Source organism: Hippocampus guttulatus, chromosome 3 (genome assembly GCF_054856545.1).
Source record: "Hippocampus guttulatus isolate MCC_2025c chromosome 3, RoL_Hgut_1.0, whole genome shotgun sequence".
NCBI classification, from domain to species: domain Eukaryota; kingdom Metazoa; phylum Chordata; class Actinopteri; order Syngnathiformes; family Syngnathidae; genus Hippocampus; species Hippocampus guttulatus.
The window spans coordinates 18,582,501-18,606,018 of record NC_141263.1 but is presented as its reverse complement, the minus strand read 5'-3'; the positions used below and the strand labels follow the sequence as shown (position 1 = coordinate 18,606,018).

Sequence of the window (23,518 nt, the reverse complement as noted above, 5' to 3'; positions counted from 1 at the left end):
GTTGCCAATCGCAGACATATGAAATAGTTTGATCATGAAAAAAACCCCTAATAATTCATCATAAGGAATTAATCTAATAGAATGAACAAAATGTTATGTATGTTTATAATGTTATATGTATGTGTACAATTCCTCATTTACTAAAATGTTGTACTTCAACATTCCAAAATAATGCAACAAATATCACAGGACTAGGGAGATCTAAATGTTCGGTGTCTTTTCGCTGTACATCAACCAATATATAGCCTTATTTAGTACGGGTTAAACTTAGCATACTGTACATTTCTGAAAACACGAGCTTTCTGGCACGCGGAAGTGTCTTCAGACAAAAGCGGAAGTTGTTAATAATTATTCCTCTCACTCTAGATATGTACTCTCGGAACAGATGTTCACGTTGCAGCGCAAGATATTATTTACGATGAACACGAGAGGCTGGTGGTGATGCGAACGTGCCTGCTAGACGATGAAAGAGTCCTGACACTGTTACCATTTGGGATCTGAAACGTCCACAGTGTTTGATAGGATAGAAAAAAGGGCGGCCACATTTCGGTTGCGCGCTTTATTTAGGGGAGATTTCATGGAGCGGGCGGACGCGGCGGAGGGTGTCAGGCTGCAGGGTCCGGACACCAGATGAACTACAGTAATACATTTTAACGTGACGTTAGCATGCTAGCTGAGGTGATGAAGCACTGATTGTGAAATACTTTGAACCGCTCACATCATGGCGACCAACGGCTGCGACCTGACGACAGGGATGGGGGAAATCATCCAGCTGAACGTGGGTGGGACGCGGTGAGTCTTGTTCTGTAGGCATGATGGTCACCGTGGGAGTAATTTGAGAAGCTGGAGTGTAAAATGAGATGTGCGTGGATGCTGTTTGCACATAATGCACTGCGTTTTTATTTTGCAGCAGTGCACCTCTTCTTGGACCATGTTCATGCATGCGTTCAAATTGTCATCCTGCATTAGACATCGCATCATATTATTAAAAATAAGGTGACTATCTCTCCTGTGTTGTAGGTTCAGTACCTCCAGACAGACCCTCATGTGGATCCCTGACTCTTTCTTCTCGAGGTAACAACATTGTCATTATTCCTTTGGAAATTCGAAGAGATTGTGGGTTATCTGAGGAGAAGCATAGTCGTCATCACTCTCCCACAATACACGTCAGCTCAGTCAAGCGGCTTGATTATTGCAGAGAAGTAGACATATTGCATTATCTCATCGTTGCCGCGCTCTGTGTGTCACTTTTGGCTTCGGTAGTGCTACTGCTGGGATGCTATAAAATTGTAATCAGTTACGCCCCAAGATGATGAGACATTACTTCATGAAGTTCCAAAACTAACTTTGACATAGTTCCTTGCCACCAAGATACCCAAAGATGGTGACAAAACACTTCAGCTTTGTTGCTTGGCACCAACATGCCACAAGATGACACCAACGCAACGCTACAAACACACTAAATAACGAAAGATGGATTTAAAAGAAAAATCAACAAATCGACCATTTCAAGAGTGCCTATGCTGTGGTAATGGAAAAATGAATAATCTGTTCTTGGGTGACATTGTGGCCATCATAAAACTTTCAAGACATACAGTATTTTTCCCTGAAAACTATGATTTCTGTATTGAATAGTGTTTTACTTCAGGGGACTTGTGGTAAACTTGGGAATTTAAAAAAGAAAGTCACATCATTGAAGTTTTTGAATGTTTGGCATAGTTGCACTATCTTGTCCTGTTCTATCTCAGCCCAGCTGGAAATGGACTGCAGTGGAACAACTCCACACAAGGAACAAATATAAAACAGCTTGTGAAAAGTCTCTTTCAGTCACATTGAGTGCCACTGTTTTCCATGAACTCATTTGCAAGTTGTCTTAACGGGTTACCGTTTAAATATTCATGACTGTTCTGCTTATCAGGGCTGCAGATATGTCTGACGATGCAGATGCACGTCAATGGGTGCATGCTTGTGGTAACTGATGTGTGTATATGTTGCAGTCTGCTGAGTGGAAGAATATCCACTCTTCGGGATGAAACTGGAGCTGTAAGTACAGACTTTGTTTACGCATCCAAAACGAGGACAGATCATTTTTTTGATACATACTGATGAAACCCACAGTGTTTGATAATCCAAATACATATACCGGTATATATTTTTGTCGAAGTACCTGGAAACAGTTTTTATTTTATGTAGAAAAATGCATTATAATGCATGCCCCCATTTTGAATTCCATGAATATAACATTCAAGGCAAAGGTCATAATTCTTAGTCAATGTACTATAATATATATTCCTAATATCATTCAGTTAAATCAATCTCTTTTTTTCCTTGTCTAGATATTTATTGACAGAGACCCCATGGCCTTTGCACCAATTTTAAATTTCCTCCGAACCAAAGAACTGGACCTGCGGTCAGAAACCCACTCAAACGTTACTCTCAGATGTACAGAAATTAATCAATCAACTTAGTATGTTTTTTTTCTTTTTTTAAATTTGTAGCGGCGTCAACATCAGTGTTCTGCGGCATGAAGCTGAATTCTATGGTATAACTCCCTTAGGTAAGTATTGGCGGAAAATCTGATTTTCTAGTTGTGTTTGTAGTAACTGGCCCGTTGTCTATTAAGTGTGCTCCTGCGGCCGATATGCTGTCATCTCATCATTTGTCAGAACGAGAACAACAACTGCAATAGAATTTGATTTACTGTATATTAACTGAAGTCAGCACTCCCATGAAAGTGATTGTTTTACTTCCTGTTTCACTGTTGGAACTTCCCGTCATTGTCATTGTTCTTGAATAGAAGAGGTTACCTTTGTGGTCACAAATCGAGGAGTGTGCCGACATGTCTCAGCGGTATGTGAATACAATACAGTAAGAATTCAAACAGAGGGCAATTGATTTAAATGACCATGATTACCCCAGTTTAATGCCGATCAGGATACAGGTATGGATCTAGATTAGAAATGCTGTTTAAGAGAATCGACAAAGTATGAAAAAACATGTTTCCAACATTGGATATAGGGGTTGCCATTTTTAGCTCTTGTCATTCTTACGAGAATGGGATATATTTTGGCTAATTCTGGCTTTGCGAAATGCCAGAGTACCTTTGTTGATGAAAAAAACAAACAAGTAAGCATTCAGCAATGATATGCTATATATTTGATTTCATTACACAAAGAACACTGAATGAAATAATCATGTCTGCATTTTACAGGCAGCCGACTACAGGCGCATCTTCATAAATTAGCATATGGTGGAACACTAAATGAAGTTCAGTTTTTCAACTCAAAAACTGAAACTTCTATGAATTCACAATGCACAGAGTGAACATTTTCATGAATTTCCTCTTAAATATACTGTAAGTGAAACTGTACTTAGGCAGTGATGTCAACAGACTTTGAGGAATCACTGGCTTGGAGCTAGCAAAAGCCGCAAATTTAACATCTGATGGGCATTGCTTCAAAACAGGTTGAATATTGAAATTTGATTGGAATTGGCCTTCTGAAAAGTATTTCATATGGTTCATCTTTTGAACTGAACAATTTATATTCACATTCATGTAGACACTTCTGGATTAAAAATAAATGAGTTTGTGTGTCTAGTGCGGCGCCTTCTGCTGTGTGAAGAGCTGGATCGCTCATCATGTGGCAGCGTTCTTTTCCATGGTTACCTTCCGCCTCCAGGTAAAACCCACTTAAGCCTGTTTGTTACATCATAAAAAAAAAGTTGGCACATCAGTGTTGTTTCTTTCTCAGCTATTCCTGGCCACAAGTCAAGCTCCACCTCTTCCTGTGACGAGCGTTCAAATCCCAGTGGAGCAGAGGGATTCAGCTATGTTGGTGCCCTTCCTCATCCTCCCCTCCCCTGTTCACCAGGATTAGATGAAACTCATAAACTGGGTGAGTGACTCAAAGAAGGTCCGCGTGTTTGCGCCTGAGGCTGTTGGATATCACGTGGGCCGTTCCCTGTTCAGGACCAGACCCTCGCAAGGTGCTGATCATAGCCGGACACCACAATTGGATTGTAGCAGCGTATGCACACTTTGTCATCTGCTACAGGTAATTCTGCCGCAGCAAGACAAGTAAGACACTTATAGGACCGGCTGCAACTCGTTCTATCCCGCACCATCCAGCAGTCTCAAACGCTGACAAGATGTTCTTGACAGGATAAAGGAATCTACCGGATGGCAACAGGTGTTCTCATCTCCCTGCCTTGACTGGACCATTGAACGCATCGCATTGAATGCCAAGGTGGTGGGCGGCCCGCACGGAGACAAGGACAAAATGGTGGCCGCCGCGTCCGAAAGCAGCATCATCCTCTGGAGCATCCAAGATGGAGGCAGCGGCAACGAGATCGGTAGACGATGGGACAACAGGAACTGAACGATGCTTGATAGGCTTGATTGAATCTAGACAGTCTTACCGGTACTTTGTATTTCATGTGTCCCCACCAGGCGTGTTCAGCCTGGGAGTGCCTGTGGATGATCTCTTCTTCATCGGAAACCAACTGGTGGCGACGAGCCACACTGGCAAGGTCGGAGTGTGGAATGCTGTCACACAGCACTGGCAGGTATGTTGAGTGGACGTCGTTGTGTGCTGCTCATGGACTGCAGTTGTACGTGTCCTGGAGGGACAAATATAGTTTTACTACTTTACATTCGTCCGCTAGTGTTGCTGTGTTTTGTTTTTTGTTTTTTTTGTGCAGTGCAAAAAAACCCAAAAAAACCTTTATCGCTAGGATATAGTAAGCAGTTACTAAATCCTAGCGATAAAGTTTTTTTTTTATAGTGTACACTATTTTCCCGCGTATTCACATTCATTGATCCGTTTTTGGGCGCCTATCCTTCGTTATCTACAGAAAGCCGACCCGTTTGCTATATTTGTGCTCAGGCCAAAACAGTAGTGCTGCTTTAGCGTCATCTTCATCACAAGAAACTATGTTGAAGTGATTTGAAAAGCTTCATCTTGACAAGCGTAGTACTTTGGGTGCCAAGGGATAGTGTTGGAGTGCATTGAGTAGTTTCGTTGAGGCCATCCATCCATCCATCCATCATCTACCGCTTATCCAGGGCCGGGTCGCGGGGGTAACAGCTTTAGCAGGGAAGCCCAGACTTCCCTCTCCCTAGCTACTTCTTCCAGCTCTCCCCGGGGGATCCCGAGACGTTCCCAGGCCAGCTGGGTGACATAGTCTCTCCAGCGTGTCCTGGGTCTTCCTCGGGGTCTCCTCCCGGTGGGACATGCCCGGAACACCTCACCAGGGAGGCGCTCAGGAGGCATCCGAATCAGATGCCCAAGCCACCTCATCTGGCTCCTCTCGATGTGGAGGAGAAGCGGCTCGACTCTGAGCCCCTCCCGGATGACCGAGCTTCTCACCTTATCTCTAAGGGAGAGCCCGGACACCCTGCGGAGAAAACTCATTTCGGCCGCTTGTAACCGGGATCTCGTTCTTTCGGTCACGACCCATAGCTCGTGACCATAGATGAGGGTTGGAACGTAGATCGACCGGTAAATTGAGAGCTTCGCCCTTTGGCTCAGCTCCTTCTTCACCACGACAGACCGATACAACGTCCGCATCACAGCAGACGCTGCACCAATCCGCCTGTCGATCTCTCGCTCCCTCCTGCCCCCACTCGTGAACAAGACCCCAAGATACTTGAACTCCTCCACTTGGGGCAAGATCTCCTCCCCGACCCGGAGGGGGCACTCCACCCTTTTCCGACTGAGGACCATGGTTTCAGATTTGGAGGTGCTGATCTTCATCCCAGCCGCTTCACACTCGGCTGCGAAACGCTCCAGTGAGAGTTGGAGAGCCCTGTTTGAAGGAGCCAACAGCACCACATCATCTGCAAAAAGCAGGGATGCAATACTGAGGCCCCCAAAACGGACCCCCTCAATGCTTCGGCTGCGCCTAGAAATTCTGTCCATAAAGGTTATGAACAGAATCGGCGACAAAGGGCAGCCTTGGCGGAGTCCTACCCCCACTGGAAACGATTCCGACTTACTGCAGGCAATGCGAACCAGACTCTGACATCGGTGGTATAGTGACCGAACCGCCCGTATCAGGGGGTTCGGTACCCCATACCCACGAAGCAGCCCCCACAGAACTCCCCGAGGGACACGGTCAAACGCCTTCTCCAAGTCCACAAAACACATGTAGACTGGTTGGGCGAATTCCCACATACCCTCGAGGACCCTGCTAAGGGTGTAGAGCTGGTCCACTGTTCCACGGCCGGGATGAAAACCACACTGCTCCTCCTCAATCTGAGGCTCGACTTCCTGACGGACCCTCCTCTCCAGCACCCCTGAATAGACCTTACCAGGGAGGCTGAGGAGTGTGATCCCTCTGTAGTTGGAACACACCCTCCGGTCCCCCTTTTTAAAAAGAGGGACTACCACCCCGGTCTGCCAATCCAGAGGCACTCTCCCTGTTGACCACGCGATGTTGCAGAGGCGTGTCAACCAGGACAGCCCCACAACATCCAGAGCCTTGAGGAACTCCGGGCGGATCTCATCCACCCCTGGGGCCTTGCCACCGAGGAGCTTTTTAACCACATCGGTGACTTCAACCACAGAGATAGGAGAGCCCACCTCAGAGTCCCCAGGCTCTGCTTCCTCCAAGGAAGGCGTGTTGGTGGAGTTGAGGAGGTCTTCGAAGTACTCTGCCCACCGGTTCACAACGTCCCGAGTCGAAGTCAGCAGCACCCCATCCCCACTGTACACAGTGTTAGTGGTGCACTGCTTCCCCCTCCTGAGACGTCGGATGGTGGACCAGAATTTCCTCGAAGCCGTCCGGAAGTCGGCTTCCATGGCCTCACCGAACTCTTCCCACGCTCTGGTCTTTGCCTCGGCGACCACCGAAGCTGCGTTCCGCTTGGCCAGTCGATACCCGTCAGCTGCCTCTGGGGTCCCACAGGCCATAAAGGCTCGATAGGACTCCTTCTTCAGCTTGACGGCATCCCTTACTGCTGGTGTCCACCAGCGAGTACGGGGGTTGCCGCCACGACAGGCACCAACCACCTTACGGCCACAACTCAGATTGGCCGCCTCAACAATAGAGGCACGGAACATGGTCCACTCTGGCTCAATGTCCCCCGCCTCCCCCGGAACATGGGAAAAGCTCTGTCGGAGGTGGGAGTTGAAACTCCTTCTGACAGGGGATTCCGCCAGACGCTCCCAACAAACCCTCACAATACGTTTGGGTCTGCCAGGACGGACCGGCATCTTCCCCCACCATCGGAGCCTACTCACCACCAGGTGGTGATCAGTTGACAGCTCCGCCCCTCTCTTCACCCGAGTGTCCAGAACATGCGGCCGCAAATCCGATGATACAACTACAAAGTCGATCATCGAACTGCGGCCTAGGGTGTCCTGGTGCCAAGTGCACATATGGACACCCTTATGTTTGAACAAGGTGTTCGTTATGGACAATCCGTGGCGAGCACAGAAGTCCAATAACAAAACACCACTCGAGTTCTAATCGGGGGGGCCGTTCCTCCCAATCACGCCCCTCCAGGTCTCACTGTCATTGCCCACGTGAGCATTGAAGTCCCCCAGCAGAACAAGGGAGTCCCCAGCAGGAGTACTCTCCAGCACACCCTCCAAGGACTCCAAAAAGGGTGGGTATGCTGAGCTGCTGTTTGGTGCATATGCACAAACAACAGTCAGGACCCGTCCACCCACCCGAAGGCGGAGGGAGGCAACCCTCTCGTCTACCGGTGTGAACCCCAATGTACAGGCACTGAGCCGGGGGGCAATGAGTATGCCCACACCTGCTCTGCGCCTCTCACCGTGAGCAACTCCAGAGTGGAAGAGAGTCCAACCCCTCTCGAGAGAACTGGTACCAGAACCCAGGCTGTGTGTGGAGGCAAGTCCGACTATATCCAGTCGGAAATTCTCTGCCTCACACACCAGCTCGGGCTCCTTCCCTGCCAGAGAGGTGACATTCCATGTCCCAAGAGCTAGCTTCTGCAGCCGAGGATCGGACCGCCAGGGTCCCCGCCTTTGTCTGCCGCCCAGCTCACATTGCACCCGACCCCTTTGGCCCCTCTCATGGGTGGTGAGCCCATGGGAAGGGGGACCCACGTTGCCTCTTCGGGCTGTGCCCGGCCGGGCCCCATGGGTGTAGGCCCGGCCACCAGGCGCTTGCCAACGAGCCCCACCTCCAGGCCTGGCTCCAGAGGGGGGCCCCGGTGACCCGCGTCCGGGCAAGGGAAACCTTGGTCCATATATTTTTCTCATCATAAGGGTCTTTGAGCCGTGCTTTGTCTGGCCCCTCACCTAGAAACTGTTTGCCATGGGTGACCCTGCCAGGGGCATAAAGCCCCAGACAACTTAGCTCCTAGGATCATTGGGACACACAAACCCCTCCACCACGGTAAGGTGACGACTCACGGAGGGGTTTCGTTGAGGCAAAAAAAAAATAATTGTGATTTGCCGCCATCTTTTGCCACATACAGGCATTCATAATTTTTTGTGTTGATGGAGGTCAACAAATACCGGAGAATATCTACCATTTCAGAGACAGAAATTTCAGAGGTGTATTATTCATCGTCATAGCTGTTTCATACTGTATATGTACTGTACCTATAGAAATATATATTATTTATGTTGACATTTATATCGCATATTTAATCAGCTTCTTATGCACTTCTCGTTAGGTGCGATTTGAAGTTTTTTTTATTTCACGTGTGTGTATTGAGAAAGTTTACTCTAATTATAGCGAGGTGACTGCTGCTTTTGTGCGCACGTGCCAGGTTCAAGATGTTGTTCCCATCACGAGCTGCGACACGGCCGGATCCTTCCTGTTACTAGGTTGCAACAATGGCTCCATCTACTACATCGGTACACGCATACAAACACGCAAGTCGTCTTCCGACAAGTTGCCAAAATGTTGTCTCTTGAACTGTAACACAAATTCCTTTTGTCAGACATGCAAAAGTTTCCACTGAGGATGAAAGACAACGATCTCTTGGTGACGGAGCTTTATCACGATCCCTCAAACGATGCCATCACCGCACTGTCTGTCTACCTCACGCCTAAAACCAGTCAGTAATACAATACTACACTAAAGAGGAATGAAAAATAAGCAACATAGTTTTAGGAATCTTTTTTCTTGAAACTACAACTTCCAAAACCCAGAGAAATGTGCAAAGTTACTGGAAAGTTGCAGTTATAGATGTAAGACACAAAGGCTGGAAAATGTGCAACCACAGAGATACATAAATATAGGAAGAACATGCACGAAATACAGATAAAAATATATGGAAAATGTGCAATGACAGGAAGGATATGTAGTTTTATGAAGTTGACTTTTTGCTTACCTCTTCAGGTGTGAGCGGGAACTGGATTGAAATCGCCTACGGGACCAGCAGTGGCGCAGTGAGAGTCATCGTGCAGCACCCAGAGACGGTCGGCTCTGGCCCTCAGCTCTTCCAGACTTTCACCGTGCACAGGAGCCCCGTGACCAAAATCATGTTGTCTGAGAAACACTTAGTCTCAGGTGAGTGGGCGGAGTCACAATGGCAGACCCGAGAGAATAATGAAGGCGAAGATCACGGTTGTTACGTCCTCGCTTGTTCATTCTCCGCCGGCGGCAGTGTGCGCCGACAACAACCACGTTCGCACGTGGACGGTGACCCGCTTCCGAGGGATGATTTCCACCCAACCGGGTTCCACACCCTTGGCCTCCTTCAAAATCCTCTCGTTGGAGGAAACCGAGAGCCACGGCAGCTACTGTTCAGGAAACGACATTGGTGAGAGGAGACGTTCTAGTACCCTGAAATTCATTGAAGTCTTAATCCGCACGAGGTGACGCGTTGTGCTCTCAGGTCCATTTGGAGAGCGAGATGATCAGCAAGTATTCATCCAGAAGGTCGTCCCCATCACCAACAAGCTCTTTGTGAGGCTCTCGTCCACTGGGAAAAGGTGTGTTCATCGCAGAAGAATAAGCAATAGATGTGAAGGCTGTGCTATTGAGTAAAAATGCATTTGTCAGTGGGATTTTCCTTTTTCAGTAGATAATTTTTCGTGGCATTTCTGCTGACTAGCACTGTTTACGGTGACAACATGATGCCAACATCGAGGGGCTTGTTTAAAAAAAAAACATTACAGTCAGCATTGCCAAATTAGCAATATGCTCACTAGATTTAGCAACTTTTCAAATGGCTCTAGTAATTATTTTTGATCAACCTGACTAGCGAGTTTAATACCCGCTAAAAGACAAACGAGGTGAAAAATAATAGAATCATTTTCATGTTGTTTGTAGTATGACAAAAAGGAGCTCTGTGAGACAATCACAGTCAATCATGCTGGATATTGTCCAAGACATAGTGCCCATTTAAATGTTGCAAAAGCAATAAATTCTTTTTTTTTTTTTATCATCGTTGTTGGAAATTTTGACTCTTATTTTTTAATGTTACATTAAAAATAATAAAATTTTAAAAAAAGCTTGAAGAAACAATTTCATAGTTTGGTATCGGGAGAAACAAAATTAAATGAAACAGTAATGCCATTCTTTTTTTCAGTGAAGAGGGGAAAATGATACATTATTATTACTTGGTAACTACATTGCCATGGAAACTCTTCCCGTCATTTTTTTTTTGGCGAATGACTTATAAGCCACATGATATAAACACTCAACACAACCAGTTGCTCATCTATTTCTCTACTGTTTCCAAGCAGATCAGGGAGGAAAAATCTCTCGAAACAGCCCATGCCACAAGATAACCACTGACGATCACCTTTCTGACACATCTGATTATTTCATTTAACACCACCTTTTTCTTCCTGTTTTTTCAATTTTGAACTTAAACTCCTTGTGTCCTAGAATCTGTGAAGTGCAGTCAGTGGACGGGACCACCATCTCTTGCTTTATGGTGCGGGAGTGCGAGGGTTCAAGCCGGATGGGCTCGCGACCTCGCCGCTATCTGTTCACCGGTCACGGCAACGGCAGCATCCAATTGTGGGACCTGACCACCGCCATGGATACTGCCAACAAAGGAGAGGAGAAGAAAGACGGCAAGTGTTATGTGATTCCGTGGTGGCTTACTTTGTGCCACATTGCTGTGACGTCATGTCCAAAAATCAGACAAACGCTGTCGTAGAGACACCGAGTTCAATGTGAGGCGAACTGAAAATGGGTCTGTTGCGTAGATGTCGGCGGTCCCACCGAGGAAGAACTTCTGCAGCTGTTGGACCAATGTGACCTGAGCACGTCCCGCTGCGCCACGCCAAACGTTAGCCCCGCACCCTCGGTGCTGCACCACACGCGCCTCAGAGAATCTTGCTCAAGGTAAAGAGAAGAAGAAACGCTGTCCTTTCACAAACCGTCACATCACCGCCGGCGTGGTCTGTCCTCCGTCAGTGTGCAGTTACAGGCTCAGGAAGTCATTCCCGAGAACCAGGTGACGTATGGAGCTGTGCGGCCCTACAGGGAGAGCCCCCTTCTCGCCCGCGCCAGAAGAACAGAGTCCTTCCACAGCAACAGGTGAAAAAACCTTTGGACAAAAGCAAGCACCCTGTTGATTTGAGAGATTATCCGACCCAGGCTCGTTTAGCTCAGATTCATTTGAATGATCAATATTTTCTGACGTTCCAGTCTTGATCATAAACTCACTTGGGTCATCGCGTTGCAGCTCAATAAATTTGAATAACATATTGCACAGTAGTTCAATCATATAGATTCACGACACACAATTGAAGATTTCACAATTTTCTTCTAACTTTGACAATTATAGCTTCAGATGAAAACATCAAGAAATGAGAATATAACGCGGGAAACAATGAGCATGATTTGAAAGATAGAAATTAGGTATGGGTCTTCTGAAAAGTATCATCTATTTTCCTGTGTGTTTAAATGTTTTACCGGTAACTTTTCAACTTTTTTCAAATTGAGATGCAACTGTTCTGCATATTTGTTATAATTATCAACATACAATATTTCTTAAGGTAATGGCCAGCGGTGTGTAAGCTAAACTGCAGAGTCCATTAGACAGGTGTTTATTTGCACTCATGGATTTGATAATGACACTAAATACGTGACATATCTTTATCCATAGATAACGTTTAAATTCTCCTTAGGCTTGAGTATGTCAGTGTGCTAAATGTACTGTGTGTTTAGCTGGTAACCAGTCCAGGCTCGAATAGGATCCATTTCGCCTGTGACTCTCAAAGTAGAGAAGAAAACCTTTATTTGTCTCACAATGGAGAAATTCCAAATTTACAGCAGCAAAATAATGAAGAGAACAAAAAGTACATAACTATCAATATAAATATACGCATATTAACTCATTCACTCCCAAAGACTTTTTTAAACGTCCATTCAGAATTGGCTGGTACAGAATGAGTTGAAAATAGGTGAATGGGGGTGAGTCCAGGTTTTCAGGACCGTCTATTCAATAGCCTGACAGCAGTCGGCAGGAACGAGCAGCGGTACCTCTCCTTCTTGCAGCGCGGGTGTATCTGACTCTGGCTGACGGAGATGCCCAGTGCTGTAAGGGTGGCCTGGAGGGTGTGGGAGGGTCTGTCCATCATAGCTGTTAGCATAGCTAGCAGCCTCCTGTTGCCCACCTCCTCCAGACTGTCCAGTGAGCAGACCAGGACAGAGCTGGCCCTCCTGACCAGTCGGTCCAGTCTCTCCCTGTCCCGGGATGAGATGCTGCCTGGATCGGCAGGACAGGCAGTTTTGAAAATAGATGGGTGGACAACTTATTCAAAACTATATTACGCCGTTCAGTAAACTAGATCAAAATTGGCTTACCTCCATCTTTGTCCACAGAGACTTCCAGAACTTCAGCCTGAGTCGTGACATCCTGGACAGCACAGATCAGAGCTCCGGTCATCCCGCGGACGCCCGCCGTTCCCTCTGTGAGTTTGGGTCCGAGGAGAGTGAGAGGAGGTTGTCCGCCATGGAGCTGTGGACCTGCCGCAGCAACAACGCAAACAACGCACACGCTTCGACCGCTCCCGGCAGGACGAAGGCTGACGGCGGGAGTCAGGAATGTCCACGGCAGCCCCCGGACAGCCCCGTCCCCGGAGGAGCAGACGTCAGACGGAAAGTACACCTGCACCCCGAGGAGGGCGACTGCGCAGGAGCCGCTGCAGATGGGGCGAAAGCGGAGGGAAGCGCCAAGAAGAGGGGAGTGCTGGAGGTGGGCTTTCTGGGAAGGAAGAGGGCACCCCCGGTCCCTCTCCTATCATCGGGATCCGAAGGCGGCGGCAGCGACTCCTCCGCCAACGCTTCTCCTTCCCCCACCAAACTGACGTCCTGCACTTCGCCACGACACAGGAAATTCACGGCTGAGTCAGGACAGCAGCCTGTGACCGATTCCTCCCACGGTTCAAAAACTTGTGACTGACAGGTGTTCAGTCCAATATCTACCCGCTATCTCATACGTAGGCTGGATTCACATTGCAAGGTTTGAAAAGTTTGAGTTATGCAATTCCATTCATTAAATTAGAATTCTTCAATAGAAATAAATGGGAATGAACAGGAATACGGGTAGATGGAAACTAAAAATTAATTTAAGGTTGGCTCGTGAGAGGGAATTCAAATATATTTGGTGAAAATATATGTTTTGATACCTTAAATAGAATACCGGTAATTAAGGTACTGTTATGTCCTCGCATGTGGACAAGGAACGCTGTTGAAAATCTAGGTTGCACGGATGTCAGTCGATTTATGCTTCAATATGATACCTCACCATTAAGTTACCAGTTCGTCTAAATCGAAACTACAACGAAAGCATCCCATATGGTCTAAATCTGTGACGTCAGAGCTTCATAGAACACGAGTTAAAATAACTGCTGTAAGCGGCTCCTGGTATAATGTGGAGGTTATCCTCAATTGAATCGAATGAGCCAACTAAAACACTAGGTTTAAATAACTGTATTATCCATATTAATATATATATACATATATTAATCTAGCCTAAGTCACCAGGGTGAAACTCCAGCTAAACTGCGAGCCTGAACTGGACGAGCCAATGTTAATGGAAACGGCAACATAAACTGGAGTCAAATGGTACAAGACATTCCCATAAAAGTGAATACATAATATACAGTGTTCCCTTGCTATAACGCTGTTCACCTTTTGCGGCCTTGCTGTTTCGCAGATTTTTTTTTTGTCAGCATATTATGTTTTTTTTTTTAACTGTAAAATACAGTACTGCGAATGGAAAAAATCATCCATCCATTTTCTCATCCGCTTATCCTCACAAGGGTCACGGGCGTGCTGGAGCCTCTCCCAGCTGTCTTCGGGGAGAAGGCGGGGGACACCCTGAACACTTGCAAGGCACAAACAACCATTCACACTCACAGTCACACTGATTGACAATTTAGCGTGTTCAGTTAACCTGCCATGCATGTTTTTGGAATGTGGGAGGAAACCGGAGTACCCTGAGAAAACCCACGCAGGCACGGGGAGAACATGCAAACTCCGCACAGTAAGCCGGGAGCCGGAATCAAACCCTGCACCTCTGCACTGTGAGGCGGACATTTATGAAACCAAAAAAATATATAATAATCTACAAAGCAAAAACAATACCTCCCTCATCAACCTTTACTTCGCAGATTTCACTTTTCGGGGGTATTTTTTTTGGAACATAACCCCTGCGACTAACGAGGGAACACTGTATTACGTACAAATTTAGTGTAATGTCCTGAAAGCATTTTACCGACAGTAAAGCAAAAGGGTTTTACAAGATACACGTCAGCAATGTGCAGACAAACAAGATGGTCACATAGCGACGAGAAATGCAAGGTGTCTGCTTCCTGCTTTCAGTCTGCATTCACCACTTGTTTTATCACTCGTTTTCTCATGCTTCATTGCATTGAAAGGCACATACAGGACATTCGATACACGTGCTAAGCATGCGTCATAAAAAAAAAAAGATACAATAAAAATAAAGTAAGTATATTGTGACTCAAGTTGATAAAACAGTTTAGGGAAATTGACTACCGGTACTTTAAAAGTGTTTGCTACCTTTTAATACTAATCGTCTAATACATTATTTTAATGAAGCTTTTTTTAAAAAAATATTTAATATTTTTCACAGTGGTGCCTGCCTGTGCAAGATTACACAAATAATTTATATTTTTACAATTTCACAAGGATCCTACACTGCATCACTTTATCATGTTTTTCTCATCTTGTGTGTGTGTGTGTGCCTTAGTCGACCTGATTTGACGCTTATTAGCCTGTTGCTTTAAAAGACAATAAGGTGTCACAGCACAAAAGGGCATCAGCATGAGGCGGACGGCATGAAATAATTGTGATCAATATTAACGATCTGTGTTGTAAATAGTCAATTATAACTGGAAAGCGTGTCAGTTTGTGCAGCCATTCCAAGGTGACTCTTCACCCTAGTTAGCTGCATGTGTTCTGTTAAGAGTATGCACCTACCTATATGTCGCACTTGGTGTTTTTACCTAAAGCCTTGCATCATACTGGAAAATACGGACAAAAGGCTAATGGTTTCATACCTGCAATTCTTTTTGTCATCCTGTGTATTGTTGAGAATCATATCTATATACCACACACACACTCACACACGCACACACACGCACACGCATATAACTGATGCTATTGGACCTGACTGCGTTTGCACTATGAACACATATACGTTTATATACAAGTATATAATAAATGTATCGATGTGTTACCATTCAAGTTGTTCCTTGGTTGTGTTTACATGCTGAAATCCGTGTGTGTTACAATTATAAATCATTGTTCTTGAAATGTTATATCGGAATACCACTTCCAGATGCCTACAGCTGTGTCTCCTCAGTGGATATTTTGGACACTCCAATAAAGAGTCAAGTTGTTTGGTCATTGGGTGTCTTGGTCTGTTGTAAATTTCCCCAGTGTGGGACAAATAAAAGATATCTTATCTTATTCTCTGTTGGGCCCAATTTGACATTATTTTTGGGATAGCTGCCATTTGTCCTAAAGCAGAAATGTCTGTTAGCGATCACTATTATTAGCCGAATGGACTTTCAAATATGAGCAAGACAACTATAATATTAGGCCGGTGCTTATTTTCTTTTATGGCCCCAGCCTCGATAGAAGAAAAGTTTTCCCATCCCCAAGAACTGTCCGCCGTGATTCTAAATTGAATCATTTGTCAATAAATTTGTTTTAAGTGCAGCTGCATGGCATTGTATCCTTATTAATATGAATGAAAGAAAATCGGGGGGGGGGGCAACTTTAAATTCCCATTTGAACTATGAACATGTTTTGACCATATGATACTGAAAAATACAATTAAAAAATATCAATAAATTGTGAGTTCAAATTGACTAGCAATTTTAACTCGGCACACAACATTTAAAACACTTGAACCTACAAAAGTCAGGATTAATGGCTACAATGAGCACGTTTCAGAGTCCACATATTTTCGAAGCGGATTTGGGGGGAAACAAATGTTCCGGAGTTCAACTACAATACGGCGATACAGTCAGTACGCACTCCCTGCAGTCTAACAATGGGAGCACTACTGCCACCTACTGGAGCAGTAAGAGTAGTGCAATTACACTTACCCATTATGGAAAACATAATATAATAATAATACATTTAAATACATTTTTTCGCCGGCGTCAGACATAACCAAAACTATTTGCCTAAATATTAGGCTACCATTATAGATTTTAAATGAAAAAAAAAGTCAAGGTAGCTGAAATCATACATTTATTAAACTTTTACCCATGTCAAAGGTCAGCTCAGGCCTCTGTTGTTGCCCACACTGTAAAAATGAATCCATTATTACAATATAATGACTAACCGATACAGTAAAACAGTTGATCTTCAATAATTTTTTTATGGAGGCCTACCAATCCAGAGGCCTTACTGATGTTGAACAAGTTCAGCTGGAAGATGATGAAGGTGATTGGGGTCAAAGTTCTTCATCTGTGAGTACATTGTGAGACCACGTAGTTAACCAACAGCAACAAAAATCAAACAACAACAGCTGAATTTCCACCTGAACACATGGGGGGGGGGGCTGCATTTCACTAACCTCCTCGTTCAGACAGTCTCCTCTTTTGAGACAGCGCATGTCGTCACAATGATTTATGACTTTAATAAAACTGTGTGTGTGTGTGCGCATGTGTGCACGCACGTGTAGCTCAGGGCCACACTGTCCTTTACAATCACTCCACACGCTCTCATTTCACCACCTCTCTCTCCTCCCTCTGTGGCTGACAGTAGCTGTGAACAAGCCCATGAGTGTGTGCGTGCGTGTGTGTGCGTGTGTTTGTGCGTGCCCTTGACTGGTGACCTTGAGTAAGGCCGTTGTTCTCACTGCCACTTTCCTTCATTTTCCAACTTGCCTTGATGCTCCCCGAAGGGACACGGGGGGGCAAAAAGTAAATTAACGCTAAGTCTTTTCGTATAGTAAGACCAGCTCCCATGTGTGTGTGTGTGTGTGTGTGTGTGTGTATACAGTACACGTGTGTACAGTGCACGCGTGAACTAAGCCACTGTTTGGTGAACTCAGCAGAAAACATCATTGGTTTGATTGAAAAAGGTTGCAAGTTTGGTCTCCATGAAAGCGTGTTGATTATTTCTACTGCTCTACTCCTCTAAATAATAATAATAATAATAATAATAATAATAATAATAATAGATAAAGTTTTAATGTTGGTCCCCATGACTTAAGTGTAAACATATCATTTTTCAAAGTCAACGAATGGATACGCATTAAAGTGACGCAACAAACTTTCAAAATCACGATACGTTCATTATTGTTATCTTTGTAATGGCAGAAATTAAATCATTTGAATATCGGGGAGCTATGGCAAATCAAACGGCACAGTTAAGCAGTTACATTTATTTATATGTTTATAAACACATTGTAACCATTATAGGATAAAATATCAAATGAAGTTAAAGATAATGAGGTAGCCTTGTTTCAATGAGTGTTTTAGTACTTTTCTGTTGTGCGTGTGTGTGTGCACAGTAAATAAAAGAAAAATAAGAGTGGAGAGTGTATTGGCCACATCGCTTATATTTGACGTCATCTATACATAATTCATTTACAGCAAACATAAATAATACTGCCACAGTAAAAACAAACAAACATGTCATAACATTATATCAGGCTTTCGTTTTGTCCAGAAGTAAACTCTGGAGTCCCGTGTACACACTATAATAAGCAACGTAGCTAAATTGTAACTACAGGTACTTCTAAGCTACACAAAACCTTTGCACAATAAAAAAAAAAAAAGAGCTCACTTTATGTCAATGAAAACAGCACAATAATGCATCCTGGGAACACTGCGAGAAATAGTTGGCATTCAAAAAGTAACAGACAAGGAAGGCCTTGAGAAGCCACGTCAGTCCGCTCCAGGACGACTGGCGAGTGTTTCGATGAGGCACAGTAACTTGCGGAAGCAGCTAACAGGAAGGCAATCTACTAAAAACTACACTAAAAATATAAATATTAAATACATGAATGAGGTCAGATTCAAGTTCCATACACAATATTCTTTTTCTATGAACTAAAAGGTGTCCATGCGTACACCATGTGGGTCTGCTTCGGTACATACTAGAATGAAGGTCATCTAATAACCATTAGTTAGTCTTACGGTACTTGACTGGGTGCAGTGACTTAAAGATGTGTGTCAGTGAAGGTGGCCTGCTCCTTTCTCACGCAACTTAAAGACTTGATGGTATCTGCAAAGTCTTCCTCCGCATACTGAAACAACAATATCGCATCTTCAGATTACCCATCCATCCAGTGTGGATATTAAAAGTTTTCACACTCCTGTTCAAATGCAATGATTTGGGCGAAAATCAGAGGCAGTATGCTCACTCCCACTTAACATCTTGAAAATATAGATTTTTTTTTTCCATTTGACTTATACTATATATAAATTTAGCTGGGGTTGATTGATCTTTATGAATAGCAGAAAATGTTTTGAAAACCATGGGATTTTAACAGAGGTGTGTGGACATCAAGCTATCGTTGTCATCTCACCAGAGGCGGTTCCAAAGGGTTGTCCCAGCAGCCCTCTTCCGTTACCAGAGCCTTCCGGTCAATCAGATGGCTGAGGCTCTGATGTAAGGGATGATGGGAGTAGGCTTGGTTCAGGTCTGATTGCCTGGGGACCCTCAGGACGGACATGGGGTTGAATGCAGAGCCGCCGCCCACTAGCTTGGTGTCTGACAGGCCCTGAAATGTACGTTTGGAATGTACGGTTACTTAACAATTCTGTTGTACGCATGAAGCAGCGTTTCTCAGTCTTTCGTGAGCCAAGGCACAGGTTTTATGTGAGAAAAATCTCAAGGCACACCCAGCAAACAAAACAAAAAAAAAATGGCACAAAAAGTATCTTCTTCAGGATAGTCAGCTTGCTAATACTATTGCTAAGATTCATGGGAAGTTTTTTTTAGTTTGTGTTGAATAATTTAATCACCAAATACAAGTTTTAACATGGGCTCATGATGGTGTACATGCTCGATGGATTGTCTCGACTCTAGACGCTTCATGATCTTTCCAGCAGCTCCTGTATTTTGTTGTTCTACTTCTTCCTTTCATAACTTTGCTGCTGTGAATTGGGAACTTCTCCATTGCGAGACTAATAAAGGTTTTCTTATCTTATCCTTTCCGTCTTAAGTGCTCTGTCACCATCTTGTGGGAGGGCCTCAATTATTCAAAGACTTTTGCCAATCGTGGTAGCGCTTGGTCCCAGTACAAGTGGGTTCGCTGTAAATAATATGAAATTGTGAGATGGTTTTACGTGTGGTATTCACACACAAAATGTCATGTACTTGTTGAGTACAAACCTTGTGAGACAGCTGTCTTTTACCAATGTGCACATATTGCCTAGTTGATACACAAAGCACGCACACACGCACACACACACACAAAGCCAGCATGCTCGCTCAGTGCATAGTACCTCGGTGTACACAGTGTAGCTTTTAAGCGTTACGTTGTTGATCTCAACACAGTCTGCTACAGTGTCAAACTGCAGGGGAGGGAAACAATAAAGTGGCCATTTAGGGTTTGCCCACAGTGGGAAGAGTCTTACTGTGTGGCGATCAGAATGAAGCACAGAGCCGGAATGATGTTTGGAACACAAGTCGGGATAAGGCTTCTGAGGGAGGGACACAAGAAAGATGGAGGACGATCATGTGAGCGAAAGAGTGGCTCAAATCAAGACACAGTTTAGAAGCAATGTTTGAATTCAGTGAATGATGCAACTGAGAAATGGGGGAGAGAACACAAGTAAACATGAATAAAAAGTTATGATGTGTGTGAACAGCAGTTGTGAAAAGAGATTTTTTTTTAAACAATAGACTCTGAACATGAAGCACACAAACTCAGCAACTAAATTGATTTTCCACATTTCTGTCCTTCCTTCCTGGGCAATCGGCCCCCGTCAGGGACTTGCCCCCCCTCCCGGGTCCCACACCCGGTACGACTCTCGCTGGTGCCCCGCGAGGTTCACACTCAGTGCGGGCCCCGGAAGGGCCCTCGCCTGATTTTTGTTTAAGGAGGGTTGTGGGGCGGCTACTCCCACTTCCCTCCGTTCCAGCGGGGTGAGCTCCAGCCCCGCCGGCTGGTGGGCATTTAGCCGCAACTGGGGCCCAAGAGCCCCGGCGTTCCCCCCTCGCGCCACTTGGAGGCATCCCACCACGCGAGGTCCACATTTCTGTTACATTATTATTATCAGCATCATCTTCATCATTAACTTTATATTGCCATACATTATGGGTCTCATTAAAGGTAAAATTCTGATTAGAAATGAAATATAGTACATTTTGATTTCAAACATTTTATTTTCTAAATCGAACCCCAGTGCTTCCTCTTCAGGGATAATTATTTCATCAGCTTCCTCCAGTGGCGCTAACGTAAACCGGCTGTACAACGATTTGCCTTCCCAATATGCTGAGGTTGCAATAAATAACAAAATATATCTGAATGCCATACCTTCATAAATACAAATCAATTCTCTCTCTGTCATTCACTCACTGACCGTGTAGGTCTCTCCTCCAGCGTTCCTGCTCTTCTGAAGCATGACCAGAGGAGGGCGCTCTCTGGCTGACGGATTCTTCCTCAGAGCTCTGTGAATGGTGGAGAATAAAAAAAACATTCTTACTGTGTTGTTTGCCTTAGAGGTAAATGTAACTTTTTTTTAATGCACGTACCTACCTACCCGTCTACCTAATCCATCCATCCATCCATCCATCATGCTTTATATGAAGATAGATTGGGTTACAATGGCGAGAATACCTTTGCAGCAGCAGGCCCAACAGGATGGCCAGCAAGAACAGACCCAGCAGCGCCAACAGCAAAATGAACCACAGCTCTGAATAGACTGGTGCTGCTGACAAGCTCACTCCCTCTTTACTTGCATCGTGTGGATCAATGGGACCTGTAGGGTCAATGCCACACTATTTATTTGGACAGAAGTACAGTATCAGTATTGCAGCACCTGAAATAAGAAAATGATAAGTTGGACCCTCCCTCAGTTCACTCCAAAAGTAAATCCCTTTAGGTGTCTTCCAAACTTTGGAATTAAATTGTCCAAAAAGTTCATGCTCATGTAGATGTGTGTGTTCTTTTTTTAATTTTTATTTTAATAAAAGACATGAAACTTGGAAGCATGTGTGTATGTGTGTGCTACCTAAGCCTGATGCGGGGCTATATCTGACAATGGGAGTGGTGGCACTGCCACTGTCGGTTGTACAAGTCACCTGGAATGACAGCGCTGCGGAGGACAAGGAGAGAAAGACAATGTCGTTTGAGAATACTGGTGAATAAAGCTGCTTTTAACAGGTTTGAGAAATGACACACAAGGTGGGACAAATCCTCCTTGTGAAAGCAGAGAAAACAACACCGGGTCGATCCGATAGCAAGGCTATTGTTTGTCGTGCCTCTTTATGAGGGCAAGGTTATAAGCAACGCATAAAAGCATATTTCATGTTTTTTGTTTTGAAGACGCAACACTGTGCCCGAGTCAGATCTGTGGTAAAAAATGCTCAGTTTGATTGACACTGTAAAAAGGGGTCTTAATTTAACGAAAGGTGAATTATATATTGGTTGCATTTTGCGGTGTTGTCAAACGCTACTGATTCAGAAGTGTTTTTAATATATTGGTTTGGTTGTGTCCTCACTTTTTTGTGATGTGCGTGGAACATGGAGGAAGCTGTGAAAGCCGCTGTAGATCCTGAGCTGGCTCTCGGTCACCGTATACTCCCTCAGGTAGTCGTTCAGGGAGAAGGAGCCGGTCCAGTCAAGCCAAATGACCGTCAAGTTGCTGCCCGCTGACAACTGCGTCACATACTGCGGAGCTGTACAGAGACAAACATTTGGTCGCATTTATGCATACAGCGGATATGAATGGAAGAGGTACATTGAGAGTGTGCAGAGAAATGACAAACCTTCCGTGAGTGTGACAACAGTGGTCCAGTTGGAGGCGGTGCTGCCCATGTTGTTAAAGCAGGCGACTCGAAGCTCATAGGCAGAATATGGCTGAAGGCCTGCGTAAGCATGTTGACAGTACTCAGAATTGTGCGAAATAAAACGTTCTTAACATTTACTTCCAACAATTTGGGCATGAAAATATGCTAAAACTGGTGACAATATGATGTGAGAGATCCGATATCCAAACATTATGCCATCAATAACAAAGTGTTGACTGAAACGGTCAGTGTTAATATTGCATCAAACTGATACGTGTCCCCCATAACTTGCCATTATCATGAAGCTATTTAAGCTAGCAAAGAAAGAATCAAAGAAAAACATGATGAAATGCATCAATTGAGCATTATTACAGGAGCATCTCCAGAAATTTAAATATTGTGGGATAATGTATTTCAGTAATTCAATTCAAAAAGAGAAAATCATATTGAATTCACTACACACAGAGTAAAACATTTCTAAATGTTATTGATATCAATTTTAGGACTGTAGCTAACAGCAACCCAAAATTCTCCATTGAGAGGCTGATGACAATGATGCGAGAATTTCAAATAGTAACCTGTCACATTGTAGCTGCGCCGCTTGCCAAAGAATGTGATGTCTGCCGGGCCAGTAACACAAGGGTAGCTCACAGGCTGGGGGGGCTGCGGGCAGGCGGTTCGCCGATGTAGCTCACAGCTGCATACAGCGAGCGTAAGCAGAGTGACAAGTGAGGAGACATCATTGATATGATCCCCGAGCTGCACCTTCCTTTCGAAGTGCAGTTTCTGTCCTGCCCTCACCTCTCGATGATTCCGTTGGGTTCCAGAGGCTCAAACCAGGCCAACTGAGCAGAGCGGGAGGTCAGCATGACGGCACGAGGAGGCGGCTGGCGGGCTGGGGGAGCGGCCAGGGTTCTCAGCTCAACTACTGGTCCCTGGCTACAGCACTACAGTAACAGTTGAATATCATCACTGTTCAGTGGAAACAATATCCTAATTTGGTCAATTTCACGTTTTTTTTTCACCCACACAATAGGGTGTTGAACATGGCTTGCTCTCTCTGCCATGCAATGTAACTGGCAAACTAAACATGACATTATTATAATTATTTTTTGCT

General features: G+C 44.8%; 2 protein-coding genes and 1 long non-coding RNA gene across 4 annotated transcripts in view; 1 reads left to right on the top strand and 2 right to left on the bottom strand.

The window, feature by feature from the left end:
- Positions 1-379: 379 nt before the first annotated feature.
- kctd3 (potassium channel tetramerization domain containing 3) lies at positions 380-15,825 on the top strand. Its single transcript, XM_086107238.1, has 19 exons — positions 380-792; positions 1,021-1,074; positions 1,998-2,043; positions 2,337-2,410; positions 2,499-2,557; positions 3,600-3,680; positions 3,753-3,896; positions 3,971-4,055; positions 4,163-4,353; positions 4,451-4,566; positions 8,750-8,837; positions 8,924-9,040; positions 9,325-9,495; positions 9,593-9,748; positions 9,824-9,920; positions 10,822-11,012; positions 11,148-11,286; positions 11,359-11,481; positions 12,772-15,825. The coding sequence occupies exons 1-19, from the start codon at positions 722-724 to the stop codon at positions 13,349-13,351; spliced, it is 2,583 nt and encodes an 860-aa protein (XP_085963364.1). The 5' UTR covers positions 380-721; the 3' UTR covers positions 13,352-15,825.
- On the bottom strand, positions 10,843-12,656 carry LOC147207751 (uncharacterized). Its single transcript, XR_015100460.1, has 3 exons — positions 12,430-12,656; positions 11,322-11,491; positions 10,843-10,982 (listed from the first exon to the last, which is right to left on the bottom strand). It is a non-coding gene; the product is annotated as an uncharacterized LOC147207751 (long non-coding RNA).
- Positions 15,826-17,806: 1,981 nt separating the features above from the next.
- ush2a (Usher syndrome 2A (autosomal recessive, mild)) overlaps positions 17,807-23,518 on the bottom strand; it is a 154,739-nt gene continuing 149,027 nt past the window's right edge. The window contains exons 84-93 of one of the 2 annotated variants that reach the window (XM_086107236.1): positions 23,203-23,348; positions 22,980-23,098; positions 22,381-22,479; positions 22,114-22,290; positions 21,624-21,707; positions 21,230-21,371; positions 20,973-21,060; positions 20,025-20,090; positions 18,971-19,165; positions 17,807-18,688 (exon numbers count right to left, since the gene is read on the bottom strand). In XM_086107236.1, coding sequence (XP_085963362.1) covers positions 18,602-18,688; positions 18,971-19,165; positions 20,025-20,090; positions 20,973-21,060; positions 21,230-21,371; positions 21,624-21,707; positions 22,114-22,290; positions 22,381-22,479; positions 22,980-23,098; positions 23,203-23,348 — 1,203 coding nt within the window. In that variant the 3' untranslated portion in view covers positions 17,807-18,601. Of the gene's footprint in view, positions 18,689-18,970; positions 19,166-19,892; positions 19,962-20,024; positions 20,091-20,972; positions 21,061-21,229; positions 21,372-21,623; positions 21,708-22,113; positions 22,291-22,380; positions 22,480-22,979; positions 23,099-23,202; positions 23,349-23,518 lie in introns of both variants that reach the window. The other variant, XM_086107237.1, reaches the window with a different exon arrangement.